This window comes from Centroberyx affinis, unplaced genomic scaffold, assembly GCF_046629955.1.
Source record: "Centroberyx affinis isolate AG114_WGS23_722 - 3 ecotype Tasmania unplaced genomic scaffold, CSIRO-AGI_Caff_v1 ptg001331l_1, whole genome shotgun sequence".
NCBI classification, from domain to species: domain Eukaryota; kingdom Metazoa; phylum Chordata; class Actinopteri; order Beryciformes; family Berycidae; genus Centroberyx; species Centroberyx affinis.
The window spans coordinates 22,501-34,689 of NW_027279828.1; the positions used below are offsets into that span (position 1 = coordinate 22,501).

At 47.9% G+C, this 12,189-nt stretch overlaps 1 protein-coding gene across 1 annotated transcript in view; it reads left to right on the forward strand.

The window, feature by feature from the left end:
• The window catches only part of LOC139649336 (cytoplasmic dynein 2 heavy chain 1-like), a gene marked incomplete at its 5' end in the record, with an annotated part of 129,714 nt that overhangs the window by 22,496 nt on the left and 95,029 nt on the right, over positions 1-12,189 (forward strand). Inside the window, 7 exons of the mRNA XM_071525714.1 lie at positions 310-391; positions 806-966; positions 1,788-1,925; positions 3,522-3,635; positions 4,345-4,505; positions 6,236-6,359; positions 6,572-6,693. Coding sequence (XP_071381815.1) covers positions 310-391; positions 806-966; positions 1,788-1,925; positions 3,522-3,635; positions 4,345-4,505; positions 6,236-6,359; positions 6,572-6,693 — 902 coding nt within the window. The remainder of the gene's footprint in view (positions 1-309; positions 392-805; positions 967-1,787; positions 1,926-3,521; positions 3,636-4,344; positions 4,506-6,235; positions 6,360-6,571; positions 6,694-12,189) is intronic.

Below are 12,189 nucleotides of genomic sequence, written 5' to 3' on the forward strand. Positions count from 1 at the left end.
GCTACTGATGCAAAATGATCTCTACGCTAAAATCCCCTGTAACTCACACCCGCAGATCTGTTTAGCCCCATACATGCTACAGTATACTGTATATATATTAACTTTTGCAGCTTCAGAATACTGAAAGTCATTATCGCAATTTCTTTCTGGCTAAAACACAGAAAGATGCTTAAATGTGGTGCCAGAAATATACATTAAATCAAACACACAACACATCAAACATGAAACTTTTTTTTTTTTTTTTCATTCCATGCATAAATGCTTTCTCTTATATTTGAGGTTTACCTTGTCAAACCTTTACCTTGTCAGATTCCTGAGCTGCTGTTGGCAAAAACAGAGGGGGAAGGAGAGAAGAGTGAAGGAGAAAAAGCCACTAAGATGAAAAGCTCAGGTAGGAACATATGCACACAGCAAATGAGCTTTGAATTGTTAAATTATTTTATTTTTATTTAATTTTTTACCTCATCTTTATCATTGTTCTACAGGCCTAATTAAAGTTAAGAGTGTAGTGTAGACATGTAATTTAAAGGCTTCCACTCCTCAGAATCTCAGTCTTTTTTAAAATCTCTTACGTAATATATAGACATACCTGTACATACAATGTTATACGACACCAACTCAAACTGAGTTATGTCTTTTTTATTGATAAAATAACCAGGGGCTTGTTTACAATATCTCTAGCTAGTTCCTGTATTTTTGATTCAACTATGAAAAGTACTTTGACTTTTTTTTCAGGCAGGTCACATGCAATCCAGCTCGCAAGACTCACTAGCTCACTAATTTTTGCACCCTCTGCTCTCAGCAGGTTCTGGCCAGGGGGACCTGTGCCGTTTGTTCCTCATGGTCCATGAGTCATGTAGAGAGCATGGCGCAACACCCAGCCAGTACATGGCCTTTCTGCATGTTTATACTGCAATATATAGCAGCAAGCAGAGTCAGCTCACAACCAGACAGCAGCACCTGCAGGTATAGTATAGTCTACATGGTATATATGCACAAACAATTAAGCATGCATGCAAAAATACTCATATACATTCAGATACACATATATGCAGTTTTTTCCACAGGCACATTGGGTAGCCAGCCAAAGAGAAAAAACATTATTTGTCTTGAACAAGCTTTATTCTATTGTCTTTTCATGCACTCTGACATCTTGATTCCAATCTAAATACAAGTCTTCATAAATTAATATTTTAATGTGTCTACCTAAAAAAAACAGTATAGTTTACTTTCTAGATGAATTATGACTTGTGGTGTTAAGCATTGAAGAAGTGACTACAGTAGATACTGAGTAGAGGAAAACAACAGGCAGCACACTATAGTAGGTAGATGAAACCCCCTATCTCAGAGGACCAGAGTTGCAAATGTAAGCTACACTAATTTTACCATCAAACTAGAAGACAGTATTTAACAACTAAAAAAAAAGCTGACTGTCCACTCTGATTAAATGCACCTTAACTGTGAATTCAATATACAACGGCCTGTCCTGGGTTATTGATTAATTAATCCTCCTTGCCAATTGTCAGTGCAGTGTGTCAAGTCGAATAAAACTGGTGAATAGTGAATAGAGTCTGTGGGTGGCACTCATATCCACTTTATATCTGAGTGTTGGGCACATCACTGACAACCAAAAAGTTGCTGTCACACATTGTTCCAAATGCATGCGAGCAGTATTGAGCATGCTGTAGAACTGTACGTTTTGCTTTTGTTTATACGTGAGAGGCATATCTCATATCTCCTTCGTATCGCATTGTTAACCTATGTGATTGGCTGCCTGTGTCCTCAAGGCGGGCGTGTCCAAGCTGAACGAGGCCAAGGCATTGGTTGATGAGCTGAAAAGGCGGGCCGCAGAGCAGAGCACACTGCTGAAGACCAAACAGCAGGAGGCAGACTCTGCCCTGCAGGAAATCACCACCTCCATGCAGGTGTGTGTGTCTGTCTGTGTCTGTCTGTGTGCGTCTGTGTGTCTATGTTTGAAGGCCCCCACCACACACATATGCACATGCACCCACGTGAATGACACTATAGGTTAATGGCTAATTAATGTGAGTCCATATATAATGTGGTTTGTTTTACGCTTGGGTGTGAGTGTGTAAGTGTGCGTGCCTCTGTGTGTGTCAGTGTATGTAAGTTTGGCACTCAGTGGCATGCAGGACAGCGGTCCTGCAGGGTTTCATGTCTCCTTCAGGCTGCATCTATCCTCCTTTCAACTCTCACAACTCTCACTGCTTCTCCTCCTTGCAAAGTCGATAACTTTTCTCTGGTGGGCTCAGTGCAGCTCAGGGTTTCTGCCAGACACACACACTTCTTATTCTGTATTTCCCTATTGCATAGATGCAGCTCATTTTTTGCCTCTTCTCTTCCTTTCTCTTCTCTTCTCTCCCTATCTGCATTATATTATACGAGCAAAGTTTTCTGGATTTCCCCTGGCTGTCTCCCCCCACTGTGAGGACACTATTTATTTGGTTTGTGTGTGTGCGCTCGTTTGTTTGTTCTCTGACTTCTCATCCAAAGTTTTCTCTCTCCTGACACCCCATTTCTTCCTGCTGGCTCTGTCTGGAAAATGGATGGATGGGTAGATGTATGGATGGAAAGGAGGGGTGCAGGGAGAGAAGGAATCTGAACTGTGTTCATTAGTTAAGATATCCTCCCTTCTCTCTCTGCAGGGAATCTACTTTCTGACTAGGGAGGGAAGGCGGGAGGGTGGGAGAGAGGGTGTGAGAGAGAGAGAGAGAGAGAGAGTGAAACAAGAAATGAAAGAAAGAGAAACTGTCAGCTGAGTGAGTTTGCAGAGTGATAATTAGGGACTAGATTCATCCCTTTGGGCTATAGCAGCTATGTCTCCTGTGGAGATGGAGACAGCAGGGAGGGAGGAAAGAAAGAAAGAAAGAAGATTGGGACAAAGGCATGAAGGGCAGAAATGAGGAAGGATGGGACAGTAATAGAGGGATGGTGAAGAAGGGAACATTTGATAGAGGGAGCAGTGGAGAAACAGAGGAAGATGAAAAGGAGAGAGGGAATAAGGAAAAGATGTGGGATTGAGGGAGGAGGTAACGTTTGATTAGGGGAGAAATGGGAGGGAGGGGTGGAGGGAGGGGGAGACTAGCTTTGGGTGAGGGAGAGATGGAGAAGGGAGAGATGAGATGAGATGGATAGATGCTAGGTGGGAGGGGAGGTGTGGGAGAATGATGCTGCCAAACGTTTATCTTCTTCCTCTCTCTTCCTCCTCAGTGACTGTCTGACTCTGGCTATTCCTAAACCAGACCTTTCATCTTTACACAGAGTAGGCTGAAGGCCATATGTCTGAAACATCTTTGAAATGAATTGCTGAAAAAGAGACTTATTTACATTTTAACAGGCTGGCTTTTGCCAAGGTTTAGGTTGTAACAGCTCTAGACAGTAGGTCAAGTAGGTTGTTCCATCATTTTCCTTTCCATTCTCCTGTTTCAACTATCCATTGTTTGAACACTATATTTTGCATCCAACTTGATGAACATCAATTCATGTTTTTTGTTCTCCAGAATGCCAGTGACCAGAAGACGGAGATGGAGAAGATCAAGGGGAAGATGGCTCAGGAAGTGTCCAAGATTGAAGAGAGGAAGGGCAAAATAGATGATGAGCTGAAGGAAGTACAGGCAAGTTGCAGAAGAGAGCTACAGCAGAGAAATAAGAACAAACAAAATATACTATCCTTGCATTCAGTTCTCTTAGTTCAGTGTTAGTTCCTGTGCTAGTTTAAAATGTCTACAAAGTTTGGGAAACAAATTCGACAACTTCCAGGTCTGCATAAGTTTGGGAAATACACAAATGGAAAAACTGTTTTGGCTGAGGCTCCTCCTTTGTGCTGTAAGTCAGTCCTGCACAATTCCTGGGAAATCTTACCCTGGGACAAATAGAATAAACACATAGAAAGCAACACATAGAATAAACCAGTTTTCACAGTGATGAACTCAGCCATTATACTATGCTATCAAAATTATTTTGAGTATGATATATTGAAGTAAATATTCTACACGTAGGGACTTTTAGTCAATTAAATGGAAAATGCTCCTGAGCCCTGTTAATTGTTTACTGTTGTCAGGTTTTATTGATGGCTTGTGTATGTTAGTCTTGTAATGTTGGGCTTATCCAGAGCCTTTGTCTGATTGACTCTTGCAATCAGTACAGTATTACCTGTCAGTTACCAGAAATACACACACACACACACACATACACAAACACCATACACCTTGCCCACCCACGGACACACATCCCCCCCACCTTCTCCAGACTTGCCAACCCTGCTCCACTCCTCCCTCCCTCATCTCTGTACCTCTCCTTCCCCTTGTCTTTCGTGCCCTCCAGCCTTTGGTAGACGAAGCAAAGCGTGCAGTTGGGAACATCAAGCCTGAAGCCCTGTCTGAGATCCGCTCCCTCCGCATGCCCCCCGACGTCATCAGAGACATCCTGGAGGGGGTGCTGAGACTGATGGGCATCTTCGACACTTCCTGGGTCAGCATGAAGAGGTGAGAGGACAGAGAGGTGGGGAGGACGTGGGGAAAGGAAATGTGAAAAGGGATAGAAAAAGGAAGGGCAACAAAGAAGGAAGGATGGGTAGATGCAGAGAGAGCCATCCCGGGGGGAGTAATTAAACTGACGGGGATCTTCAACACCTCCTCGGTTAGCATGAAGAGGTGTGAGAGAGCTGGCGGCGGGATGTTCAGGGAAGGGTTGAGGAAAGAGTTGAAAGAGGCAGGAAAGGAGGGAATCTGTACACTTCCTGGGTCAGCATGAAGAGATGAGAGAGGCAATGGAGAAAAGAAGACACAGCTTGAATGATAGAGACAAGAGGGCCAAAAAATAATGGAAAGGAGAAGGGAAGTAAGAGGGAGAGATATTGGAAGGGGAGCTGAGACTTGGGGGCTTTGACATCTCCTGGGGCAGCATGAAGAGGCAAGACAGAGGGATAGGTGGGGGAGGTCAAAGCAGAGTTTCTAGTCAGTTCTTGGAAGTCAGTTCAAAGTCTGGAATATGAATTTGGATTTTGGTAATTCCCCTTTTCCTTGAAAAGTGTAGGGTTATATTCCTCAGCCAATATCACCAACAAAATCTATAAAACTACTAGAGAAATTAAGGTCTGGGAAATGTACAGAATTTTGAAATGAAATGTGGAACAACCCTATGAAAGATGGGAGGGAAACAAGGGAGGATGCAGACTAAAAATCTTGTCATGCCCAGGCTATTTTTTTCCACCAAAAAAGAAAAAAGAAAACTTGAACAAACATAAAATAAGAATCAATTGATATATTTTCTGGGACAGCTTTAGCACTGGCTGTAAAAGTTGTTCTATGTTGGAAAGAATACAAAATCCAAACTCAAAATTCTGTAAGAGTTTGAGCTGTATTCAAGAGGGCATCTTCTAATTTGTCATCACACTCCAACATTCAGATTTTCCCCACCACATATTCACATTCACATGGCTTCAAATGAGATGAAACCGCCAGACTGAGAGAGTCAGAATGAGGGTATCCGTGTTATACATGTTAAAATATGCCAAATTATTTATTTCTGGCATCACACCATCTTAAAAGACACCAGGATAAAAAAAAGACTATCCAATTCTACTGGATGTATGGTGTGTGTTTGTGCTCGTGTGTGGTGCATGTGTGCACTCGTGTGTATGCATGCTGCATGACTGTACGCATTTCCCTGCCTGTTTATCTGTTGATTTAAATCAGCTTTTGGGAAGAGTAGCTCATCTGACTGTAGGCGCCTTTAGAGGAAAGCTGAAAGAAAAAACAGTCTGGCCTGCTCATGACTCATGTTAATTGAGTGAGCCATCGCTGCTCTGAGCACTGCTAGTAACAAAGAGAGCTTGTGTGTGTGTGTGTGTGTGTGTGTGTGTGTGTATTTGTGTGTGTGTGTGCGTGCGTGAGAGGGATGGGCTAGCTAAATATAAGTAACAAACTGAATGACTTGTCACTGTTTGCTAATTAGAGATGAAAAAGCTTAAAGTCCCATAATTTTAGGCTTGAATTAGCATTAGCTGCCTCATTATCTGGTTTAAAGCTCGCTTCATTTTATCTTTCTCTCTGACGATCTGCATCTGTCTCGGTCACTCACTATCTCTCTCACTCACATGCACATACGCGTACACCTCCCTTTCGTGGTATCTTTCTTTCTCACTCACTCTCATTTGTCCCCCTGTCTCTCTCTTTCCTGATCTTTCTTTTTCCCTCCCTCTCTTTGTCTCCAGTTTCCTAGCTAAGCGTGGAGTGAGGGAGGACATAGCTACATTTGAGGTCAGGAAGATCACCGGTGAGATCCGCCAGAGTGTGGAGGAGCTGCTAAACAGGAACAAGGCCTCCTTCGACCCCAAGGTCAGCTAGCCTAGCCACCATCTTAAAGCCCATAATAGCAGAATGTGAATCATCAGTATTGTTATAAGGTGCCATTAACCCCTTGGTCAAATTGCTTGGTCTTATATAAAATGTTGTTGATTGTTTCTGTTGGCTGAAGATGCTGTTGATGCTGCTGTTGTTATAATAATTGAGTTGTTGTTGACTGGTGATCCTGCTGCTGCTCTGGTCAGAATGCAAAGCGAGCGAGTGCGGCGGCTGCTCCTCTTGCTGCCTGGGTCAAAGCCAACGTGCAGTACTCCCATGTCCTGGAGAGGATCGAGCCACTGGAGAGGGAGCAGGCTGGACTGCTGGAGTAGGAACACACACACACACACACACACACACACACACACACACACACAGACACATGACCACACATCCAACATACACACACACATCCATGCTCCCAACACCCATACATACACAAGCATATCGTCGTCATCGCGTGAACACCTCAGAACTTTAGGTTACCAGGGTAACCCCGGTTCTCTGATAACCGAGTGAGGTATCTCACTATGGTAAGCGCCTTCTGCCGTGACCAATCATGGAAGCTCCAATAACACCACGTCTGTCGTGAGACAGACCAATCATCTTGAGATGCACGGGCCAGCCCGTCCCCCTTTATAAGCGCCTGCGGCGCTGCACCGGTTATTCTCAAGTGTATTTCTTCCACGTACCCTACATATGCAAGCAGGGCAGTGTTGTGAGATACCTCACTCGGTTATCAGAGAACCGGTGTTACCCTGGTAACCTAAAGTTCTCTTTCAAACCTCATTCGGTATCTTACTATGGGAAATGTGGCCCACTCCCGAATTGCATGCTCTGAAGCCCATAAGACCTCAACCCGAGATGGGTTGACACCACAAGCCCTCCCCATGGGCTAGCACACAATTAACATGAACCCACACTCAGGACTGAGTGAGCCAGTGAAAGCTCTGTCACGTCCAGGCGATAAAACCGAATGAATGTGTGTGGGGATGCCCAACTAGCAGCGGCACAGATGTCCCTCACAGCTGAACAGGGCCCATGAGGTGGCCATACTCCTGGTGGAGTGAGCCCGTAGGCTGTCCGGGGGCTGCAGTCCACAACTCTCATAAGCCAGAATTATAGCCTCTACCACCCAGTATGACAGGCGCTGGTGAGTCAGAGCCCTCCCACTGTGAGGGGGCCCAGGATACAAAGAGTTGGTTACTCTTTCTAAGTCCCTTGGTCCTGTCCACATAGATGCGTAAAGCTCTCACAGTGAATTAAGCTGCTTCTCACTCTCCTCCGCAAAAGGCGGTTGGTGAAAAGCAAGCAGCACCAGCGGACCAGCAGTTAGGTGAATTACATGCGCTGTCTCCCCGGACTATGGTCCGGGGAGACAGCGCATGTAATTCACCTATCCGTTTGGCTGACGTCAGGGCCAGCAACAGGATAGTTTTTAGAGAAAGCAACTTTAAATCAGCACAATCCAAGGGCTCAAAAGGCAATCCTGAGACCGCCTCCAAAACAGTTGGCAAGTCCCATGACGGAACTAAAGGTTTGCACGCGGGCCACAGCCGGCGGGCTTCCTTCATAAACCTCTTTATCAGAGAATGCTGTCTGACAGGCGCATTCCCAAAACCCACATGACAGGCTGAAATAGCGGCCAAATAGACCTTAATGGTGGAAAAAGCTTTACCATTGTCCAGTAAATCCTGCAGAAAGCATAATACATCCGGGACAGAACTCTGGAATGAAATGATGGCTCTAGCCTCACACCATCTCTTAAATACGTGCCACTTATTATCATATTATCATATCTCTAATCACGTAGATGGCACCCTTGCACTATGAACAGTCTCAATCACCCTCAACGGGAGACCCAACTCATTCAGATTTACCATGCCCTCATGTACCAAGCCCAGAGAGCCAGTTGTTCGGGGTGTGGGTGAAAAATCTGTCCGTGCGCCTGTGACACCAAGTCTGCGCGTAACGGCAGCGGCCATGGCTGGTTGTGAAGGAGCTGCACCAGCTCCACCATCCACGGTCTGCTGGGCCAATACGGGGCTATCAGAATCAAAGACAGCCGCTGCTTTCTCACTCTTATTAGTACCAGAGTGATGAGGCTGAGCAGGGGGAATGCGTACAGCAGCGCGTTTGGCCATGGGTGAGCCAGTGCGTCCGCTCCTAGCGGTGCGTCTCTGTTTCTTAACGAAAAGAACAGAGGACACTGCTCGTTTTCTTGCGATGCGAAGAGATTTATGGATGTTCGGCCGAATCTCTCCCACACCAGGCGAAGCACTTCGGGGTTGAGCCTCCACTCGCCGTAGAGAGGATTTCCTCTGGAGAGTAAATCCACCCCGCTGTTCAATACGCCGGGGACGTGTGCCGCGCATAATGACAGCAGGTGCTCGCTGCTCCACAATATCAGACTCTGGGCCAGTCTGTGTAACTTTACGGAGCGTGTGCCTCCTTGCCGGTTTATATAAGCCACGGCTGTCATGTTGTCCGTCCTGACCAACACATGACACTTTCCCAGGAGTGGCAGGAAATGTTTGAGCGCCAGGAAAACAGCCAACAGCTCCAGGTAATTTATATGAGCATGACGGAGCCTTGGGGGCCAGGTCCCGTATACTGACCTCCCCTCGAATACTGCTCCCCACCCTGTCAGTGAAGCATCCGTTGTCACTGTTTTCCTCATAACTACTGTTCCCAAGGGGACACCGGTAGTGAACACTTCCGGGTCTCTCCAATGACGGAGAGCCAGGAGGCATCCCGGGGAAACCCCCACCATACGTCTGAGGTGACGTCGTACATCCAGACGCAGCGAGGATACCCAGCGCTGGAAATCCCTCATTCTCAGTAGACCCTGAGGAACGACAGAAATGGCCGACGCCATCAGCCCTGTCAGGCGGAGGCAGACTCGTAGCGAGATAGTTTCCCTGGCGAAACAGAGCCAGGTGCTGGCGAAATTTCTCCGCCCAAACTTGTGATAGAAAAGCCCGAAAAGAAACAGATTCTATTTCGAGGCCCAAATACTCTATACTCTGAGTGGGAGACAAAACGCTCTTTGCGTGATTGACACTGAAGCCCAAGCTGTAGAGCCTGCCTAACAGCGTCTCAGTGTCTCTCTCTGCTTCCTCCCTGCTGGGAGCGCAGAGGAGAAAGTTGTCCAGATATGCCAGCACTCTGAGGCCTGTGGCTCGCATCGGATTCAGAGCTGCTTCCACACACTTGCTGAAGACTCTCGGGGCGAGTGACAGCCCGAATGGCAGGGTCTGATATTCGTAGGCTACGCCCTTGAAGGCGAACCTGAGATATTTTCTGTGTGCTGGATATACGCTTATGTGAATATAAGCATCCTGCAGATCCACTGATGTGAACCAGTCACCTGGTCGAATCGAGCGGAACAGAACATTGTGTGTGAGCATCCTGAATTTGTATTTCCAGAGGTGTGAATTGAGGAAACGTAAGTCCAGAATTGGACGTAATGAACCTCCCTTTTTCAGGACGAGGAAGTACCGGTAGTAAAAACCCAGACTCCTCTCCTCCTCCGGCACAATTTGAATTGCCCCTTGGCTTAAGAGAGAAGAAATTTCGCTCTCTAAAGCCTCTGTATCTTCCCCTGTGGCTTCTGAGAACAGCACACCATTGAAAGACGGTGGTTTCGCTGCGAACTGGAGCCTGTATCCCCTGACAATGGTTGTAAACACCCAGGGGTGAGCTGCGCATGCGCGCCATTCTTCCGCTTTGACAGCGAGAGGACCTGGCGGCCTGAAGCTCAAAACTGGAGCAGCTGCACCCTCTTGTGGCGACAGACTGTCCTGCACTTTTTGGTTTTCTCTTTTCTTTTCGTTTTGAACTGCTCGATGCGCCCTCGGCTTTATGAACGAGCCTGGCTGCGACAGCGGCTTCTTTATTGAAAAACCATGTAAAGTGCTTGGTGAAAGACACTTTCCCACTTCCCTCTGAACTGTCCCCGCAGGGTGTTGAGGGGGGGTATGTGAATTTGGTAGCACTGGGGTGACGTGCTTTTTCCCGTCTGTGAACGGGGTGAACATAACGGGCCGTAACACGGCACTGACCGGGACACTGGTCTGGATCCTCTCTTCTCCATCTCTTGGGGGGAAGAGGAAACTGCCAGTCTGTCTCCACTAACCATAGCTCCTAAGTCGACCGCCTCTTCTTCCCCTCCGGTGGGCAGGATGGGCGGTTCGACCCGGTGGTGGGAGCGGCGGCAGCAGCGGCGAAGGACTTTTTGCCCCAGTGTTTTTGGCCCTGGGCTCCACGTTGGCAAGACACTGGCTGCTCAGGTGCCTGGGGTCTGGGTTCCTTAAAGCTCCCGCTGCGCCCTCTCGCTGCCATAGCCGCAAAACCCGGGCAGGTTGGTGGTGGCGGGCGAGGTGTCATCTTGTGGGGAAGGCAGAGGTCGAAGACCTCCCCCTGCTTCTTCCTCAGGTCACTAGTCTGTTGCACTGCAGTAACAGCTTCTCCAAATAAGCCCCTAGCCCGTGACCGGTCGAACGGGGAGTCCACTATGACCTGTTCCAGACAGGCTGGAGAGGTTGAGCCACAGCGATCTCTCGGAGGATGAGGTTAGTGACGACACATATCTCCTCTCAGATAGCCAGACTCAGGGATCCCTTATCTAAAAGGTGACCCATGTCCTGAAAAAGTTCAGCCTGATACGCTGTCAGCAGGGTGATAACATTTAGGTTTTTCATCGACTGGGCTGCTGATTTGTACATCTTTTGGTACATGGAGGCGGTGAAGCGCTCCATCTTGCCGGGGAGGGTGGGACCCGCCGTGACGAGGGTGGAGCGGTGGCTGGGATGGAGGTGATAAGCCACCGACTGCTCCACTACCGGGGGGTCTGCGAGTCCCAGCACCTTGCTGTTGGCGACATCCAGGCCAGAGTAGCTCTTGACGGGAACTCTGTGCCGAAATGGTTTGTCCCAGTACCGCTTCATCTCCTTCATGTATGCCGGGACGGCGGCCATAAGTTGTTTCGCGGAGACTTGACGAGAAGGTAGGATTTTACCATCGTATAAATCCCTCTCCACCCCCTTGCCATCCAGTGATGGGGGCCAGTCGATAGCCAGCCTAGTCACTGCCCGCTTACACACCTCGTGTAGGTTGACTTCACGGGGGGCAGGGGAAGGCTGCGCCTCCCCACCGACAGAGCTGCCGGGCTGTGACGTCTGAGCGGGTGAGGGATAGCGTCTTCATCATCCTCCTCATTCTCGTTGCCAAGGAGATCCAGGTTAACATCATCCTCGTCCTCCTCTCCGCCACTGCGCTTGTCCTCCGAGCCGAGGAGTTGGTCGATCAGCGGGGGAAACTTCGTATCGGGGTCATCCACCATATCAGCCCAGCTAGTGCTAGTCGTAGCCGGCTTGTCTCTGGGCTTCGTCGCGGTGTCGGAGAGGCAAGGGTCGGCTTTTGAGGCCGCCGACACTGCAGGATCCTTGTTGGCATGGCGCAGCAGTATTGACAGCACTCGGAGTCCGCGAGCGATGCCTGGTCATGCTGAACCCCCATGCAATGCAGAGGGTTTGGGGGTCCCTCCCTGATATGGTGAAACAGCAGGCGGCTGGGCAAGGGCAGGACTCGACGTCCTTACTCTTGCTGCCACTCGGGGTCCCCTTAGAGAATGCGGTTGCCTTGGCTAGCTAAAACCTAGCAGCAGTGAAAAAACGCACGGCTAACTAAAAACCTTGACGGCTAGCAGCAGTGGTGGAACTAAAAAACCTTGATGGCTAGCTAGTTACGAGAGCAGTATAAACAGGTAAAAGTTTGCTGACCCCACCTGAATAAAAGAACTTTTCGTAACAAAAAGTCAGTT